The sequence below is a fragment of the Poecile atricapillus genome, chromosome 1 (genome assembly GCF_030490865.1).
Source record: "Poecile atricapillus isolate bPoeAtr1 chromosome 1, bPoeAtr1.hap1, whole genome shotgun sequence".
NCBI lineage: Eukaryota > Metazoa > Chordata > Aves > Passeriformes > Paridae > Poecile > Poecile atricapillus.
Window position 1 is genome coordinate 50,761,562 of NC_081249.1, and position 18,605 is coordinate 50,780,166.

Sequence of the window (18,605 nt, forward strand, 5' to 3'; positions counted from 1 at the left end):
TTACTAAACAGTATTGAAAAAAAAATGGGTGAAGCCTGGTTCTATGGTTTTATCCTAAAAAAAATGTCAATACACAATCTATAGGCATTTAAATTTTTGGCAGCAATAAAGTTTAAGATCAAACAAGTGAGAAAACATCTGTGCAATCTCCATATATAATGATGTAAAATACCATTAATCAAAATGTGTAAAAGTCATGTATAAATATGCATAATCATGTCAAAGGTATATAATCATCTATAAACAAGGCATTAAGCCTTACCAGGTATGGACACAGCATGAAACAGTGACATTTTCTAGAGCAATGAGGACACAAAGTGTTTGTGATTTCTTCATTAGTTATTTCATTTCAAGTAATCTTTATGATGGCATGATTTGAAAGCTCAAGCTAAACATTCTTTGCCCATTGACATGAAAATGCTTCAGACTGGGCCAAATCAGAATTGTAACCTGACAGTTCAGGCATGTGGCTTTAAAACCCACACTCAATTAAATTAACCCTTTTAACTTTTCTTCATTCTTGTTGGGTCTCGATGCCTTCTTTCAAAATATTTTCCCTAGCTGATTAGTTGCAATCATACACATTTCATTGTTTCACATATTTCACTGCTGAACAGCAAATGTGTCACATAAGAGACTGCTGGTCTGCCAAGCACAGGAATTCGTCTCCAAACAGAAAAAGGGTCCACTAAGAATTTAGAAGTTTTTATAATAAAATATATTACTCAAGATAAAGTAATACATATTCAGTTAAACCATACCTGAGAGTGGTGTTTTTCTTATGTGAAAAGCAATTGGTGAAAAAGCAGGAGAACCATTATGTGCAGGAGACCCCTCTGAAAACGGTGGACTGGTTATACTTCCCAGACTATAAGCTCTTGTTCCTCCCTGAATAGGACTTGATGAAAACTGAGCCTTCAATTAAATAAAAAAACAAACCCACAGAGCATTAATTTCATAATGTAAACTGTGGAGCATATACATATATATATATATATATAATTGTTCCAACTAAAATGCTTAATATGGCAGCACTGGGAAAGACTAATCCTTTACAATGACAATCTCTAGTTTAGCTTAAACATTCCACTTACAGATCTTCACCTGGGCCTTATGCCAAAACACAGGGGAAAAGAGCAATGGACACAAACTGTCACGTAATACCAGCTATGACTACTTTATCCACTATATTTAAGAACTATGAGAAACCTAAATAGACAATTAATGCTGAGTATCTAGTCAAGTGTTGAATCTAAATTTCTTACTCGTATCACTGCAGATGAAAGTCAGCCACTATTTATATCTTAATGTAATCCAATCTGCTTAATTCAGCAGCAGATACAAAAGTGTTTTTCTTTAAGAGAATGACCTTGCTTAAGACTATCATGCAAACAAATAAAAAAACAAAACAAAAAAACAACCAACCAACAATACAAAAACCACAGACCAAAACCCACCCCCTCACCCCCCATCACTTCTAGCACTATAATTATATTGCAAAAATTCTTTACTAGGTTACCTTTTGTTATAAGATACATTATCCTAGTGTAGGTAGGTTTTTTTCCATGCACTTCAAACCACCAAACAGATGAAAATATATCACCTAAACCACTTTAGCTGTGCTAAGTACACATGGGGATAAGGTTCATCTTGTTTAATTTAAAAAATGGACATTACATTCTGTGTCCTAATAAATGTCTATTCATCTGAAAATGCTGGCCAGTGGGAAAGAAAAGGCATATTTAGCACTGCACTTCAAAGATCCACAAGCCATTTCTTTCACTATAAATGAGTTTATGAGATTTAAAGGAAATACAATTATATCACATGTTCATATCAACTGGTATGGTAGGCAGCAATTCATGGATTTAAACAGGACTTTTTTTGCAGACACATTTTATGAAAAAAAAGAAAGGTTTTAACATGCTTTCAGCAAGTCTTTATATGCATTAATTCCTACTTCCTTGGCATAACAAAATTAAAACATAATTTCCAATACAAAAGAAGAGCAGCATAGCAGAGTAACTGGAAGTAATAAAAAGTCCAGTTAAATAAAAAATAAAACTAATAAAAGAAATAAAAGAAATATAATTATAAATAAAGTATCAAATATTAAAAATAATTGGAAATAAAATAACAATATACGAAATAAGAAATATATTCTTTCAAGACTTTTGTTCACTTAATTTTTTCAGAATTTGAAAAAACAAAATCAAATAAAAAACCCCCAAAATTTTAGTCTAACACCTACTCTCTCATAAAGTAAATCCCACCCAGCCCAGAAAACAGGCTACTTACTGAACTAGATGTGTCCAGGGGGCTTCTGCACCGGACTGGAGATAATTCTATTGAACAAAGCACTCCAAGTGGCTGACTACCACATGGACTATGCAGAGAAGGGGACAAACATGCAGATACGTTCCCATTTTCTTCTAAAAATAGCTTTCTTCTGAGTGATGAAGAGCTTAGATTTTCCTGAGACTGATCTGCAAATTCATCAGTTCTAAAATATTCACCTAGAAATGTGTGGGGGAAATTATTTCCAATACAAATGCAGAAAAAAACAAAACAAAGACATTCCATTACAGATATATATACAATTAAATTAAAACATTTGATCTAATTTACCAAAATAGCAACTAATTAATCTGTTCAGGCACCTATCCCAAAGGATTGCTTGTTATCCCTACAACAAGTCACCTCTGTCTACTAAGGTTTGTTCCACTTTTGCCTATCATCCCTTAATACAAAAGTCTGAATTTAAAAAAATAAAAAATATTGGCTTCTATCTGCTTACTGATCTTTCCCCAGAATTGTATTATTCCTCACGTCTGAGCTGTCAAACAGCAGTTACTACCCAAGCAAACCAAGACTTTTTTCAGGTCTCCCATATGCTTTGATAATCTTCATGATACATCTATTGTGGCAAACCAGTTAGACTTTCTTCAAGTCCAGGCAGTTAGCTGTTTACAGTAGGAAAGCACAAACTAAGACCCATCAAAATACCCTCAGATTTACCAGATTATTTTAGTTTTTTTTCATCTTGCTCTACTGGATAGTCCCTGTAGGAGAATTTTTTCATGAACTCCCAAACTATGTAATGATGGAAGCATTTGTTAAGATAAAAAACAAAGGCAAAAAATATGGTTCTGTTTGTTGGCCCACAGTCAGGGTTCTGAATTTCAGTACTGGGATAGGAGCATGTAGTCAAAATGCCGTGAGATGGCTGTACCCACTGTTCCCACCTCTGAGCTGTAAGATCAGGCCCTTCCAGCCCCCTTGCCTGAGAAGGTAGCAGCAATTCCTTCACATAGCACTTCTAATCTGACAGTTAATTTGGACTCCTGGCTCCTCACTCAGCAGTCATGGCTTTTTGCCACCACACAACTTCTAGTTCCCATCATGGTTTCAGGTACACTTAAGCCAGAGTTACAGCTCAGCTTTACTCAAGGCAAGGTTGGGCTTTGAGACTCCTGGCCAGCACCTGTAAACCAAACAGCTCTGCTGAGACAAATTACTGCTCTGCTTGGGAGAGGCACAGGCTGTCTTCTGCTTATTACCTTTCAGGCAATCAGAACTGTTAATCAATTTCATAGAAACATAGAGCATCCTGAGTTGGAAGGGACACAAAGAGATCATAGAAGTCCAACTCCTGGCCCTGCAGAGGACCTCACAAGAGTCACACCACGTGCCTGAGAGCATTGTCCAAATCCTCTTGAACTCTGCCAGGCTGTTGCTGTGACCACATCCCTGAAGAGCCTGTTCCAGTGCCCAACCACCCTTTGGGTAAAGAAACTTTTCCTGACAGCCAACCTGAACCTCCCCTGACACAATTTCAGGCCATTCCCTTGGGTCTTGTCATTGGCCACCAAAGAAAAAATATCAATGCCTGCCCCTTCTCTTCTGAGGAAATTGCAGAAGGCAAGGAGGTCTCACCTCAATCACCTGCAGGCACAATTTCCAATTGTCTTCCATATCCCTCCTTTTTTTATCTTTACATCCACACTCAAACCATATCATTTAAGCCACATGTCCCATGCAACATGCAGTAACTGTCTATTTAGAATGCATAATTAAAACTTTCATTCATACATCTCATTTTCAGTATTTCACAAGACAAACCCAGCCAACAATACAAAAACAAGTTTTCTATTTAGACATTCATAATTAAATTTAGATATTGCATGACATACCAAGTATTTTCTCTAAATTAAAATCCACTGGCAAAGTCAGTACTGTCTGACAAGCAGCTGAAATGAATAAAACCAACAAAATTAGCTTACAGTGACCTTTTACTAAAGCTGTAGAAACAAAAATTCACTTTCAAATTGCACTGTAATTGAGCTATTTAAATTACAATTGCAATAAGGAAAAGTGTTAATTAAAGTACAATTCTGATTTGACAATACTACATGCAGCACATAAGACTTAAGAGACAAAAGCCCAAGAGTTTTAAAAATGCCTCTCTAGAGACTTTTATATTAACTGAGAAGAGAGGTCTCTCTGCAGAAAGGAAGGATTCAAAGAGAAGCAGCAGAAAAAAATCAAAATACTTTGGGGAAAAAGTTATTATTTATCTAAAATTATGCAGTTTAAAAGATGTATTAAGAGTTCTGATATTTATTTCTCATAGAAAATAATCATGATTCTCTACCCAGAGCAATCCAATATATTAAAAGTTCTTCGAAACTGTAATTTACTTGTAAATCTGAAGTTCACATTCACTTTTTAATCCAGAAAATATACAGACACTGAGTTGGAAAAAATGCACTCCACAGTCTACAGGGGACTTTTTTTTTTTTAACTTGAAAAAATACAACAGAGTATAAAAGAATTAAATTCCTATGAGAAATGGATATTAAAGTTAATAGTGCCATACAGTTCAAGAAAAACTATTTCTATGGTAGCACTAATAAACAAATAATTTCCTTTTGAAATTAAATAGCCATTAAAAATAGGTTATTTTTCTTCAGAGAAAGCCTGTAATTTTAGGCATTGCCTTTTACTCACCATTGCTTTTCCCAGGCTGCAAGCTCAGCTGTCTTCCAATCGGAGAAATGTTATTTATATCTATGGCTGGAAAACATAGAACTTAAATTTAAATATGCACTTCATATAGTTTTGAAATGTAGCAACATTATATTAGAATACTTAATACAACCAAACAAAATTTTTGCATTGATAATTGGAAAAGATTAGAAAGGAGTACTGAGAATAGGTTACTGTTACAGCTATCAAGAGAATTTCAGCAGGTTTCTATTCAAAAAAAGCTTAGTGAAGTAGCATCAGCACTGCCTAAAACTTTGTCTCCTGCTGTCTCTACATGACAGGGATTTAAAACAAACTAGTTCATGCTTAGCTAAACAGGCTGTGTTCAAGTAAAACACATTTCCAGAAAATCATTCAGTCTGGACTGGAGAAAGGTGAAGACACACTTCAACTATTTTTATGCAGCTAAAGAACACACTAGACCACTTTCTTCTACCATTCATTTTACCAGATTTTGGATTATGCCTTATGTTCTCTGCCCTTAAAGTGACCATCTTACAACAGACAATTAAAATATACTATCCACAAGCTATATCTCCTTGCTAAAAAAATTTAACAGTTTAGCCTCTTCCAAATCTTGCAAAAATCCCCATTTATTTAAGACTTTCATATCAAACAACAGGGCATGCAAACTGTACTTTATAGCTCACATTTTCCATCTTGTAACTCATTTGTTCTGTATTCTGCTGGTTATATATAAACTTCAATAACAGCATTAAGAACAAAATCCCCATGACTAGTGGCAGTGAGCTAGCAGGATGACAACAGGAATTTATGCTGCTAGTAAGGGTAAAACAATACAGAATTCAAATTCCAATATGCTTATATGGTGAGGAAAGCAGTTGGAATAAGAGGAAAAGTGAAAATATCTGAAGAAAAAAGGGAAGTAGACTTGGCTGTTGCCAGTATCAATACAGCTGAGTTATAGATACAAAGTTATGTGTGTAAATTAAAACCAATGCAGACAGATTATTAGAGTGAAAAAATTAAAGAACAAAGACCAAGAATAACAAAAAGGAAAAATTATTTAAGACTTTCAATTAATAAATAATTTTTAAACAAAGAAACTTGGAGACAACAGCCGAAAATAAATCAGTTGTGCCATATTTTATCATTGGTTCTTAAAATTTAAATTGAGGTTAAAAAAGAATTATGCTTGATAACTTCTCCAAAAGCTATATTATTTTGGGTGCATGGAAAGGCAACTTACATTTAGTTGAATTAAATTGAGAAACTTCCTTGCTTTCATGTTCAGTCCAAGGAGAAGGAACTATGAGTTTTTTTGTGAAAAACTGGAGTAGAATAAAAACAAACCATCTCAGCACTTTTTAAAATTTTCAATTTAAATTTAGACTAGTACCCTGAACAAGAAAAAAAAGTAGAACATTTCATTATTTTAGGCCCAAAGATGTTAAAGAAAAAACAATTTGAAGACCCCTATGTTCTTTTGACACATGCCTCAGATCTTTTAAGTCTGCAGAGTGAAAACTATAGAAGTTTCATTTAACAATAATTACTCATTTTGAAAATTGAATTATCACTACCATGCCTCTTGCATTACAGTCTATTAAGCTTTATTTTGACAACTGAGCTATTTCACAGAAGTGATAGACACTGCAGCAACATTAAAAGTGATACACCAAGGCTTTTTGGCAACATTATTAGTGTTAGTGTATTTGGCTAAATTGGTTAGTGGTAAAACACTTTTGAGTACTGGCACTTCAGTCTTTTTCTGTGAACCAGAAACTGTCTATCATCACAGCTGCACTGAGAAACACCCCCATGCTGAGGAGATGAACACTGTTACAAAGCATCAAGAACCACATGGAAAATCCTGTTCTCAAATAAATGCAAGACTTGGCGTAAATGAAAAAACTCAGCTTGAAACATGCAACTCTTAAAGGTATAATTTTTATCAGAGACAGGGTATCAAGCTCTTTGGCAGCACAATCCATGAGGTTATACCTCACAAAGAGGAAATACCCCTTTTAATGCAAGTTTAGACCAACAGAACATCATAGACCAGGTGAACTACACACCTCCTTTATGGAGTAAAACATTTTTTTTTTTTTGTAGAGACAGAAACTGATAGACCTACCTATCAGAGACTTATTTATTTTTTAAATTGAAATAACACTGAAGATTTCTGTATTGAATATTTTAAATACTTCACTTTTCCTCTCTGCTAGCCAAATGAATAGTGAAAAATAAAATGAAAAATGGATGGAAAAACACAAGCTACCAGAATTCTTCCCTCCGACTAAGCAGACTTTGGAAGAAATGAAAAAAAACCACACAAATTCTCCAATATTTCAACAAATGCATTATCATTCCAACAGCTACTGTAAACCCCCAAATTCTCATCCTTTTTAACCTGAAGTTAACCTTAAGAGTTATATTACAGCTACATTACTACTAGCCAAGAAAAAAGAAAGAAAAAAATTTGTTGTTTTGACCTACACGTGTCCGAAAGAAGAGGGGAAGAAACAGAATGTGTGGATTCCAACTACAAGGGATGAGGGTGCAAAATTACTTTTCTACTGAAATAAAATAGGCTTCTGGGTTTTCAAATACAGTAAAAGATGTGGATCTTTTCTGTAGACAAATCAATATCTGATAGCACAAAGTTTAATTACCTCCTCAATAGCTTTTTGCCTTCTTTCTTCTGTCTCCTTATCAATTCTAAGTAACAAATGAGAAACAACTCAATTATCAAAACTATCATGTAAGTAGGAAAAGATGTAAAGTCCAGCCATATAATAATTTATAGATGCTCAAGAGAAACTTTATAAATTAAATTGCACTAAACCCTAAATCTTATGTTGTTTTTACTCTTACATGCAATAATCTCATACTGTAAATTTAGAAACATAAATGCAATTCTCAATTCAGTTGATTTGAAAAAGATTTGTACCATTTAAAAATACGTAATAGCAAATATTCTGTTTACTCAGCATGTCTGGACTAAAACTCAATCATAACTTCCATGCTCTTCCAAAATAATGTCATATGAATATATTTTACTGTTAAAGTTAACATGAGATTAGACTTGCACTGTAAAACCAAGCAGACTGAAAAACTGAGCTGTAAGGAAAAAAAAGGGCAACTGAAAACACTCCTGGAATTTGCACACTCAAATTCCTGACAGCCCACTTTCCCAGAGTTCTCCCTAGTCAAATACCCCATCTGCCACAGCTTCTTCAGTACCATATTTAAGTTTCTAACAATGAATATATCTCCTTATGCAGCTTTTAACTTAGTTTTTAAAAAAATATTGTAGTTACTTCATGATGTGTGAGATTCTATATTTATATTTCCTCTAACAGTCACCTTTAAGCCTTTCAGTTACTACAATGTAATTTATTGTAAATTTTTTTAAGCTTATAAATGTTCATCATCATCTTAGCTGAATCACCCAATACTTTCATTCACAGTTCATATACCTGAATTATCCTTGAATAACTTCAGAAATCAGTCAGATAACAAGATATTATTAGATACACAAGCACACATAGATGTGCCAAATACATAAACTCTCACAGCTCTCTCTTTTATCAGACTTCAAATACATCTGCAATGTTTGGACACACCACCTTCAATTACATCTGCTTAAATGATGCTAAAGTGATAGATCTATGGAGGCACTTGCAGAGTTATTGTACTAAAAAAAAACAAGCATACAATCACTGTGTATTTATGCATATGTATGCACTGAAACATGCAAGCATGGACACAGCAAATCTATACACACTCAAACTAGCATCTTTCTAGTCACAATAGATTTTTTTTATAAAAAGAGCCCCAGTGATTATGAAAGAGTGGGACAGACTGAATGGACCCACTGAGACAATGCATGTTTGCACATTATATCTATGGGACATGTCACTCATCATCACAGGAATTGTGACCCAGGTCATCTCCATTAAAGCTAGTTTGTCTGAATAAGCTTCCAGAAACAATATAATTAATTCCCTAACAAATTAAGGTTTAAGACTTTAGAACATATGAAGAGCATTAGTCTGAAACCTACTGGCTACTAGAGTAAGGACAGGGAACATTAAGACCTGGTGATTCAGATACAGCTGGGGACAGTCATAGTTCTACAGCTTTTATGATTCAAAAAGAGAGATGTAGGTTCAGTCAGGTATTAAAAACAGTAGGTTACTTCATAGTATTTTTTATGATGAGGCTGTTGAAACACTAGAGCCGGTTACTTGGAGAGGTGGTAGATGCTCCATCCCTGGAAACATTCAAGATCAAGGTGGATGAGCCTGAGCAACCTACTATAGACAGGACTGGTTTATTATTCTACTCCTGCAGTGCTTCATGCAAATCTGTATCTGAGAAATGCACAGGAGAGTCTTCAGGATTCGCCATTAAGGCCTCCTCTTGGCATGTTATTCTCTACCACTCCTGTGTAAAATTATCCCTCAAGTTCCAAATATCAAGACTGTTTTACCCACCCATTTTCCTCATGCAAGTTATTTTCAGAGAAAGGAAAGAAGTTGAGATAAGGTCCCCAAACTGCTTCAAATAACTAGCACTGGTGCCCCCTCCTTCATATTAAGTCTAATCAATACCTTTGAAATAAGAGTACTGGGGCTTCCCCAGCTCGTTTTCCCAGGTCTACCCTTTCTGCAGGAGCACCAGAGACCAAAGAAGCCTCACTATGGAGCATTCCGAGAAGATAAACTGTGTTGTAACAAGGAGCTGAAGAGACAGCCTGTTAATAATCACTGGCAAGACATTTTCTTGCTTCCACTAACTGCTTTTATCTGGCCGTCTTCCAAACTGCAATCAGAGTGGATCAGCAGCTCTTAACTTTAAAAGGCAACACAGAGGTAGCTTCATTTAAATATTATTATATTATACCCACATCATGTAAAAATTGTGTTAAAAGATTTGAATAAAAAGTCTTTAACATTATGCTGGAATGTTAATAAAATAAATGAGCAAGTGTTCTTGTATTAAAGCTAAGTTAGCTGCATAAAAATAGATTGTAAGTTACCTAGCGTGGCTCAAATACATTCCTTGGCGTCGAATGTCTTCCGAGTCTATTTCCACGGGATTTATTAGAGCAAGCTGATCAATAGACCATCTGAATTTTCCTGGTGTCTAAAAAAGAGAAATGGGCATCTTAATGCTTACTATTCTAAAAAGATAAAACCACAAGACAAATCTCAATGGAACAATACAATCAAAGCTTCCATATAGTTTCTGTCAAAAACAATCAAAAGTGTTTATATTTAAATGATCTACTCTAAAAAAAAGTAAGTCAGGCTTCTTATCTTGCTGGTAACAGTATTCCAATAATTTACAACATAATATTAAGTGTAAGGTTACAGCTGGTATTTACAAACCAAGGCATCAGTTTCTTCTCAATTTCTACGGACAGGTATACTAAAGATACGTAACTTGGGGTGAACTTAAACTGCTTCTTGATTGCCACAATCCAAACTATGGATCCATGAAAACCCAGTATCTTAACCCAAGTTATCCAAATAATAGAGCAGTCTTCCTTTCACTTCCCATTTCTAAGACCAGAGCTGCAACACCATGTACATCCTGAAAGGTCTCCCTCATAAATTCCATATGTAAGGCACAACAAAACCCAATTCAGAAATAAAACAGTTTCACCCTTTTATTTAACAAAGTACTATTCAAATATATTTGGAAAATTATCTACCAAGTGAGTCTTTTTTAGTTTCATCTTTAGCAGTTTCATCTCTACTGCTTATCAGAAAATAATTTCAATTGCAAGCCAGAATGTAACTTGCAACTAAAAAAAAAAGTCACAGATACACAAAATCATTGACTTGAATACACGAACAGCTCACAACATTTAAGTTTTATTTGCAACCAGCCTACTTAGCATCTACGTAGAAACTGGTTTTCTCCACTTTAAGTAGGAGTAGAGTACCACATCCAACAACTGGTCTTTATCTACTTTCTACTGGTTTTAGGACTCAACCACTAATATCTAAAGACAAAATAAACTTAGGAAGGGAGGAAGACTAAGTGGCAATATTAGTATTTAAAAGCAGCCTAATTCTGTAAAGTGAAGAAACTCCAAATGCCATCAAAGTTCTTTAGCTTGGTACATATATTGAAGCACACTAAATAAAATACCCTTTTTAATGAAATATTTATTTGAAAATATTAACACTGTATCTCTACAGTTACATAACTAACAACTATATCTTACAGATGAGGATTTCGTTGACTTAAAAATGGAAGGACTGGAAACAATCTGCTCCTGAAGAGTATAGTAATCAGTGGGACTTTCAAAAGGATTCAGGATTGTGACTCGTCCTGGAGTTTCTGGTGCTATCTGCATTTTAGCTTCTTCTGTATCACCCATAACACTAAGCTATACCTGAAAAAGAAGGAGAGCAAAATTAAGGAAAACCACGAAATCACACTTTTGACATTTTGACATTTACCCTGAAGGCTTTGGGAAGAGATAATTTATCATTTTAAGGCACCAGCAGCATTTCGAAAACCAAGTTAGCTACGGCTTGGACCTAATGACATAAAGTTGATAAATACGGCTGGTATGAACAATTACAAACAGAAACTATGAAAACGAGTTAAGAAAGAACACGAAGAGGAGGATTAAGAAAAACCAAACAAGCACCCAAAGAAGGGCAAAACAAAAGCAAACAAGACAAAAGTCCAACAAACAAACCAAAAACCCCAACTAAGCACCAGAAGAGACCGAGCTGCCTGCACACGGGGCCAGCCCGGCTGCGGGCGGGGGGACGCGGTGCTGCCCGAGCGGCCGGGGCAGCAATAACGCCCCGGGCAGGTCCCGCTGAAACCGCCCGCCCTCCGCCTCAACGGGCCGGGGACAGCCCCAGCCCTCGCGGGGAGGGGAGGGAGAGCACCTCCCGCGCCTCCGGCCGCAAAGGGGACGGGAGCCCCGGGGAAGCGGCTCCGCCCAGCCCCTTCTCACACTTCTCCCCGGGACGGTGCCACCGCGCCGAGCCGCTCGCCGCTCTCCCAAGCCCCGCCGCCGAGGGGGCGATGCCGGGAATGCCGGGTGAGCCGGGAATGCCAGGGATGCAGGCACAACCACCCGCCACCGTTATCCGGCCACCGCCGCCGCGCCGCTCCCGCCCCCGCCGCGCCGGGCGGCCCTTTAATAAGCCCCGCCCCCTCTGCGGACTCTGACCAATCACGAAGCGCAGTGTGCCTTCGGGCCAATGGCAGGGCTGTCCCTCTCTCGAACGGGCCAATCGCCAGCGGCGCCGCCACACGAATTCAAAGGAAGCCCGCCCCCGCCGCGCTCGCGCTGCGCCGGGCCGTCACGTGGGGCCGGCGGGCCCGGGCCTGCGCGGGGCGTTCCGGTTCCGGGCGCGGCGGGGTCGCCATGGCGAGCAACGCCGCCAGCCTGAACGCCGTGAGGGAAACCATGGACGGTGCGTGACGGCCGCGGGGCAGGGACGCGCAGGCTGCAAGGGAGAGGGAGCGCCTGGCCCCGCCCAGGGCCGTGCACACGGGCGCCTCTCTCGGGAAGAGGGGCGCGGGTCGCGGCTGCCGAAAGATCAGTAGCAGTTTTTGTTTTGCTTCGTGAAACGGTTCAACCGCCGCAGAGCGAGTGTCTTTGGACCCGATGTGGCTTTTCCTTTTTTTGGTTTTGTTGGGTTTTATTTTTTTAATTTAGCTAAGCATTTAACATAGAGTACTCGGGTTTTTTCAGTGTGTGTGTGTATATATATATATATTATTTGTAACGGGTAATGTAAATGATTGGCTCGGTGCAGCTGGATTTAAGCCAGGGGGCTGGAGGTGCGCGGGAGAGAGAGGAAGGACCAGCCCTGTGGCGGTGTCAGCACCTGAACTGATCTGAACCCCGATATTTCGTTCTTGCTCGTGGCTCATGTCAGAAAACCAAAATAAACTGAAAAAAAACCAACCAAACCTAAAGCAATTCAAACTGCTATAAGCTTTGAGGGGAGTTGTCAGTGTTACAGAGCTAAAATAGACTCTCATCTGGAAATGAAACGAACAGCCCAAACCCAGGTACTGTTGTGGGATGGGGAATGTGAGAAAAAGGGTACTGGGAGTATCGGGAAATATTTTGGAGATTGATGTGATTCTCACATGAGAAATGTGAGCAGGTGTGTGAAGTTCTGGTGCTCACTTTCAGGCTGACTACGAGGAATCAAAGCTGGCATGTTTCGAAGTTGTTTCTCAGTGTAGTGTGAAACTCTGGAATTCCACAAAATACCTATACCAAAAGCTTAGATGCAGGGTGGAAAACAGCCAGGCACTGATGAGGGTTGTTAAATGTGAAGCCTTTCTCTGACAATGCCCTAATGAGGGAGTAGAGGCTAGGGGGAATGCTCAAGGGATAACGCTATGAATTTGTTATTTTCTCAGCATCTTTCCTTCTCTTGAAGTTAAAGCTGCTGTTACAAAAAGGTTTTTTAGTACAGACCTTCATGAGTTGACCTGGTATAAAAAAGCATTTCAGCCACTGATCTCCATGCTTTGACCTGCTGCTGGAGGCAAGGCAGGACTAGCAGGATCATTATGGCTCCGCTGATGCTTCAAGAGGGTAAAACCATTTTGTGCAGATAGGGAGAGATTTCTTTGGGAAAGACAAAGAATCTAAACTCTGGTGACTGCACATAGCAACTTCCCTCTTGCCACTTCTGCAAGAATGATTTAGACAGGAGGGATAACAGGCAGATTTAAAGACAGAGTAAGGTTTTTGAGAACAGATATGGAAAGTGCATTAATCTTAAGATTCAGGAACCCAGCCTTCCTTTGTAACTATGTGTATATTTTATTTAGGATAGATACAGATGTTTAGCAGTTGCTGTCTGCAGAGTTATTAAGAGTTCAGAATTTGGAGAAACTTCTACATCTCTCTGCCAAAGACACTTGCCTCAACACCTAAGGATTAGGAAGGACTTCATCAGTATCTGCTGTCCAAGAGCACAGTGTTCTTATAGACTACCATTTACCTAATTGGCAGGCACGTTAATTGTTGAATTCTTCACTTATTTTTTTACTTTTTTAAAAGCCGTTTTCCAATATTAAATTTTCTGACCCAGGAAAGCATGGTGTTTATGTTAGAAGCTTTTAAGTTATGTTGGAAAGTTGAACATAAATATTGTTGAAGTTCAAACAGCAATGGACATCTGCCATGTTCGCACTGGACAAGTGTTGTAGAATCTAAATGTTGATGAAGAACAGTCTTGATCATTAAAATTTCATAGTCTGTAGGGACTAAAGGGCTTTCATTTTTTCTGTTGCAGTTCTGTTTGAGATTTCAAGAATATTAAACACTGGCTTGGATATGGAGACATTATCTATTTGTGTGCGGCTTTGTGAACAAGGCATAAATCCAGAAGCATTGTCTTCTGTTATTAAAGAGCTGCGTAAGGCTACAGAAGCTCTAAAGGTAATGCTCGAATTTAAAAAGTTTATAAATTTGTTTTTAAGAGTCAGATGTACATGCAGCTTGCTGTACTTCAGTTTGTAAATTGTACTTTAATATGACTCATTTTTAAGTCAAGGAAATTAAATTTTCAATTAAGGATGCAATGAATACAACTGAATTCAACATGAAACAGAAAATGGTACAAATAACATGTTTTGTAGAAATAAAAAAATTAGACTAACTCTTCTGAAGAAAAAAAAAACCACAACCAAAACTCACAAATTTTTATTATAGTCACCATTTCTCCCCCTACCTGCATAATATCACAAATAGATTTCTCCTTTAACCAGTATCACCTCATTTCTACAACCTCAGATCTAACAATATGCAGCAGTACTTGTAAACAGGTACATGCAGCTTGTTAACATTACCTTAACATATTGCTTTTATCCTCCTTAGCCTGTGCTTTGAACCTTTCCAAAGACTAGAAGGAGGGAATTTTGTGATATGTGTATATATAAGGATTTTCATATACGTGTATTTGCCTGTTTAACTAATAGAGGGTAATCGTGCTTTAAAAAAAAAAACCCTCACTTGCATTTTAAAGGATTTTCATTCTTTACTGTCTACCTAAACATCACAGTCAGGACTTTTACTACTGCATCTTATATTTTGTTATTTTTGAGAGGTGAAAGGGAAAACCAATATGTAGCTTCTATTCTGGAAGACTGCATACTTTATTTTTAACTTAACATTTTTCTATGCTCATACGTATTTTGTATTTGTGTCTGTGCTTATATGTGTGATTACACACACATTTAACTGTGTGTATAAATAATTGGTGGCTGTTTTACTTCTTCCATTGTTTTCACTGGTTTCCCATTCTTATTGTTCTCCTTTGCTTGTTTGTCCCATAACTGGTTTAAAATCTACCAGTATCAGTCTTCAACAGCAATGCCCTGTTGACTGGAGTTATTCAGTAATAAAAAGTATTCTTAATCAAAAAATTGGTAGTGTGATTTATGCAGTTACGATTACCGTCATTCTTCTGAGTTTTGTTTCAATAATTTATCTGTATGGATGGGGTAATAATTATCATAAATTATATTAACTCCACAGGCAACTATATTTATGCATTTGAGCCTTTCTTAAAAGTATTAGGGTAAAATGTACAAGATAAAAGCTGCTCACATACAGGATGTAACACAAGCAAACAGCAGTGGCTCTTTTAGTAAAGTTGGCAGTTGACAGCATTATTTTTGTAGAAAATAGTGTCCATTAGAAAAAATAAGAAAAATTAGAAAAAAATTCCTAATTAGCTTTTTTTTTAAACCCTTAAGTTCTCTAGGTAAATTTAAAAAGTTGCAAGAAAAGATTAAATTTAATATACATGATGTCTCTTTTGGTGACCTGGAATAATTTTTTTTTCTGTTTCTAGGCCGCTGAAAATATGACAGGCTGATATGGGACAAGATCTCTTCATGAGAAGAAAGCCAGGTTAAACTTACCAGGAGCTCTGAAGATTGCCACTATTAAGAAAAAAAAAAATTGAAATAAGTGTATGTCAAGGATTCAGAGTACTTCTGTAGTACTTTTCAAAAGAATTGAAAAGTTTTTTAAAAGTTCACCAGTAATATTATTAGTTGGTATTTTTGTAAACTATATGTTTGTGAATGTAGTGCAGTTGCTCTTTTTGGCATCCTGTACATGTAAAATCACACCAGATATTGTACAGTTGTTGAATTTACCAGTGTGTACCAACAAATCTTGTTATAATGAGCGTAGCTTTGTTAATGCATTCTTTAGAAGTGGTAGTATATCATGGGTTTTATCTTTTCCTTTGATGAAAAACTATATGTGCAATTTTAGTCTTGCTTTATTGTCCAGATGGGAATGAAGCCCATACTGACTTTATTTTAGTGTAAGGGCACTAACTTAAGTCTCAAGCTAAAGGTAATAAATAAAGCATTTTTTAAAATAATGTAGGTAATGAATTGTGCTTTTGATTTCGATTCAAATTGCTGGGAAGATTGTTTAACTTAGATAACAAAATTCTTCAGCTATCCATATATCCATATCCAACTAGATATGTACATAAATTTAGATTCCAGATGACATGGAATGTTTCATAGAGAGCAGATGCTACATTTATAGTATATACATACTCTTCTGACTGCAGGATCTAAAAATATTAAAGCTTTATCGTTACTGCAATACAATAGTCAGTGCATACATGAGGAGCATCTGATTTGGTTGATGAGTGTCAGTAAGTCTTAAATAGCTGCTTGGTACAGGAATGTCTTCTCATTTAGCACTGGAAACCTTCACTGATGCCAAAACAAGTATTAATGCCCAGTAAGTATCTGTGCATACAGGAGTTCTACTTTGTAAGAAAATGGTGTCTTGTGTGTTCTTCACCTGCTGCTGTTTAAGTTTTTGGGGCTTTTTAAAGGTCTTTTGATATTTTGTTATGCTGTTTTCAAAGTGTAGCGCTAATAGGGCCTAAACCAATCTGCAGGGTTAACAGGACAAAGCACATTTGGAAGTGAACCTAGAATCTTAGTTAAGCCAAAAGTTATATTTGTGCAGAGATAAAAAGTTCTTTTTACTTGAAGAGTTTGCATCATATACACTCCAGATCATAGCTGTACAAAAAGCAATAAAGCAAATATTTCATATTGCTGACAAAGAGAATAGAAAAATATTTCTATTGCACTGAATCACTCGCCTTTATTTCCAGTTAGCCTGGCCAAAATGTCGTTCTGGGAAGGTGCTGTAAATAACCAAACCAGGGAATTTAAATGGTTTCATTTTGCACACTCAATTGCATCAATTTACCAAGAACTTTAAATGTTCATAACCTGAATATTTACTATGAAAAGAGACCACAATTAAATTTATCATATGAAATCTGAAAATTCAGTAAAATAGGAAGAGTTCAGGTCAGATCAGCACAAATAAGGAATTAACTCTGTTACTTAATTTTCTCTAGACTCAATACTACATTTCAAAAATTAGAAAAGACTTGGGAGGCATTCTCACTTGTTTCAGGAGTTACATCTCAGTCTATGAGGTTTCCCTTGTATAATTTAAACTCTGAAAATTTTCTGTAAACTGTAGCAAATGTACCCAGAATAATAATGAAACTTTATTAGAACATATGTTGCTGCTCCTGATTTCCTTTTCCTCCACAGCCAAATCACTGGGTAATACAAGAAGTCTGATGACTTCCATTGAATGTCACTTTATTGATTAATTCTATGTATTTCCAGGGTTTTTTCTATCTTGGTAGCTTGATTTTGGATTGGGTTTAATGTCCTTGAAATACTTAAAACCAGCTTGCAACTGCAATTTGACAATTTATACATAATTTATACAATTATATTTAATTCCGGAACTGTCGAGTAAATTGCATCTACCATTTTACCATTGGTAAGCTTACAGCTTTTATGTATTTAGACATTTTCTGGTAGACCATTTGGCCTTCAGAATTACAGAAGAAGGGCATGTCTTTGACATTCAAAACCCCAATGTCTATAAAACTGAAAGTGCATTATTTTCACTATTACGTGGAACTAAATGGTAACATTGGTTACTTAATGTACTAAAGGGAGAATATGTAGCTTTTAAAGTGGTATAAGAGAACTCCTGACTGCTTTTAGTTGGGATACCATCCATAACAAATACAATACGTGTTTTTTTTTCTTCTTCCTGGTGAGAAATAAAAAAGAAAATCCCTCTAGTAGGAAATTTCATACTGGAAATATTTGTGCTGCAACATAATATCACTTTAATAGCATCCCCACTATGTGACCATGAATGCTGAGGCTTGGCACTGATGCCTGAGAAGTCTTGGTTGCATTTATAACACACATCACCTTTTACTACATTTAACCAAGAAGCTGAGCAAACAGCACGTGCTCTTCCTCTGTGCTCCTTACTTACGTGCTCTTGGAACTCTGGAGAAGATAAACAAAGGAATATCTATACAGGTCCTGACCAAAGTTGTTTTTTCTAACACAATAGCTTCTTTTGTACTTAAAGGCAGCTGCCTGAGGAAGGATAAGAACAATGCAAGCACATTTGGTTGCTTTTCTTCTGTGTTCTCCTGGCTTCTAAATGTCTTCTATTCCAGGCTTTCCTGAACATCATATGGTTTGTC

General features: G+C 36.8%; 2 protein-coding genes across 2 annotated transcripts in view; one reads left to right on the forward strand and one right to left on the reverse strand.

Moving 5' to 3' along the window:
• BORA (BORA aurora kinase A activator) overlaps positions 1–12,138 on the reverse strand; it is a 17,912-nt gene extending 5,774 nt beyond the window's left edge. Inside the window, exons 1-9 of the mRNA XM_058848653.1 lie at positions 12,005–12,138; positions 11,255–11,425; positions 10,058–10,164; positions 7,686–7,731; positions 6,260–6,341; positions 5,011–5,076; positions 4,194–4,250; positions 2,299–2,516; positions 762–915 (exon numbers count right to left, since the gene is read on the reverse strand). Of these exons, the coding sequence (XP_058704636.1) occupies positions 762–915; positions 2,299–2,516; positions 4,194–4,250; positions 5,011–5,076; positions 6,260–6,341; positions 7,686–7,731; positions 10,058–10,164; positions 11,255–11,410 (886 nt within the window). The 5' untranslated portion in view covers positions 11,411–11,425; positions 12,005–12,138. The remainder of the gene's footprint in view (positions 1–761; positions 916–2,298; positions 2,517–4,193; positions 4,251–5,010; positions 5,077–6,259; positions 6,342–7,685; positions 7,732–10,057; positions 10,165–11,254; positions 11,426–12,004) is intronic.
• A 173-nt stretch (positions 12,139–12,311) lies between these two features.
• MZT1 (mitotic spindle organizing protein 1) lies at positions 12,312–16,428 on the forward strand. Its single transcript, XM_058827978.1, has 3 exons — positions 12,312–12,470; positions 14,319–14,464; positions 15,882–16,428. The coding sequence occupies exons 1-3, from the start codon at positions 12,422–12,424 to the stop codon at positions 15,903–15,905; spliced, it is 219 nt and encodes a 72-aa protein (XP_058683961.1). The 5' UTR covers positions 12,312–12,421; the 3' UTR covers positions 15,906–16,428.
• The last annotated feature ends 2,177 nt before the right edge of the window (positions 16,429–18,605 follow it).

What these genes read in the sequence shown, in the direction of transcription:
- MZT1 (XM_058827978.1), top strand. Translation starts at nt 12,422, where the DNA reads ATGGCGAGCAACGCCGCCAGCCTGAACGCCGTGAGGGAAACCATGGAC. An exon ending in CGTGAGGGAAACCATGGACG is followed by an intron (nt 12,471 to 14,318) that starts GTGCGTGACGGC and finishes TTTCTGTTGCAG; the next exon opens with TTCTGTTTGAGATTTCAAGA. An exon ending in AGGCTACAGAAGCTCTAAAG is followed by an intron (nt 14,465 to 15,881) that starts GTAATGCTCGAA and finishes TTCTGTTTCTAG; the next exon opens with GCCGCTGAAAATATGACAGG.